The 1,383-nt window shown below is 40.5% G+C and overlaps 1 protein-coding gene across 3 annotated transcripts in view; it reads right to left on the bottom strand.

Moving 5' to 3' along the window:
• The window catches only part of LOC102674702 (potassium voltage-gated channel protein Shal), a 110,234-nt gene that overhangs the window by 16,415 nt on the left and 92,436 nt on the right, over nucleotides 1-1,383 (bottom strand). Inside the window, exon 7 of one of the 3 annotated variants that reach the window (XM_006619912.2) lies at nucleotides 1-113. The exons of the other annotated variants lie outside the window; for them this stretch is intronic. Coding sequence (XP_006619975.2) covers nucleotides 1-113 — 113 coding nt within the window. The remainder of the gene's footprint in view (nucleotides 114-1,383) is intronic. 3 annotated transcript variants of the gene reach the window in all.

The raw sequence follows: 1,383 nt of genomic DNA, 5'->3' as shown, positions 1-1,383 counted from the left end.
TGGCCACCGGAAGTAGTCATGGCAGGCGCGGTGTTGGTGGTTGTGGTGGTTGGGACCGGAAGTGGCTGTAGGGCCTGCATGTCACAGGTGTGGGAACCGCGCTTCTTTAGGTCCTGGAACAATTCGTATTTCGGATATGTTTCAATTTAGATTCTTCGTCCATTCTATGTTTTGTCTTCCCGCTTGCCCCTTTCTCTCTCTCTTTTTCTCTTTCGCTCTCTCTCTCTCTCTCTCTCACAATTCGTTCATTTTTTCCCAGAGACTCTTCTTTCTCTCACTCTTCCTTACACTCTCTCCTCTCCACTCGTCCAAACATTCTTCCTTTCTCCCCCTTCCTCTCGATCATCCCTTTCGCTCTCTCTTTCTCGCTCTGTCGTACATATCTACGTTTCTAGAGCAACTATATAATCGAAACTATATAATCGTATATATATATATATATATAAAACGAAGGAGTGTTACGCTATTCTCTACGTCTCCTCTCTCTCCCTCCCCCCCTCTTCTTCTCTCTTTCTCTCTCTCTTTCTCTCTCTCTTTCTCTCTTTTTCTCTCTCTCTCTCTCTCTCTCTTTCTCTCCGTGAACGTTTATCCGCTTGTAAGTACACTTCCCGTTCTAAATGTTCTCTCTTTCTCTCTCTCAAGCTCCTCGAGCACAGTGATTCCTTTCTTGTATGTATGTATGTATGTATGTATGTATGTATGTATATATACATACACACACATAACTTTGTTTAGACACAAGAATGCAAGGCGTCTCAATCTCTAAATCTCTCGAGACCGAACAAGCTACTATTACCTTTTTTTTTTTTTTTTTTCCGAAAACTCTCGTTTCTCGGATGAAATGAAATGTGAGAGATGCGATCTCGCGATTGACGTCTTGCTTGCCTCGATATTCGATCGCTTTCATCGAATTTCTCTCTCTCTCTTTCTTTTTTTTTTCTTTTTCTTTTCTTTTCTTTTTTTTCTTTCTTTCTTTGAAAAAATACTACCACGAAAACTTTTTTTTTTTTTAGAAAAAAAGACGCGGACAGACGAACAGAAAGGTGAAAAATTTCTGACGCCACTGAAGGAATTGAATTCCAGCGTGGAACTAATTCGAGTATTATTAGCTAATAAAGTAGAGTACGCGCGTTTGAACGAGCGAAGAGAGATGTCGAGAGGAAGGGGGGGTTAGAATGAGAAAGAGGCACGCGGGCCACATGCACAAGGCAAATTCAAAGAGAGAGAAAAGTTCATGCGAAAGAAAGAAAAAGAAAAAAGAAAAAAGTAGAAGAAGAAAAGAGGAAAGAATACAGTGAACGATCATAAGAATGAGAGATCGGAGAAAGCGGAAACAACGATTTGCTACCAATACAACAACAGAGAGATATACATTTCAACAAT

Source organism: Apis dorsata, unplaced genomic scaffold (genome assembly GCF_000469605.1).
Source record: "Apis dorsata unplaced genomic scaffold, Apis dorsata 1.3 scaffold_455, whole genome shotgun sequence".
In the NCBI taxonomy this organism is placed as follows: domain Eukaryota; kingdom Metazoa; phylum Arthropoda; class Insecta; order Hymenoptera; family Apidae; genus Apis; species Apis dorsata.
This window is presented reverse-complemented; position numbering and strand designations above follow the sequence as displayed.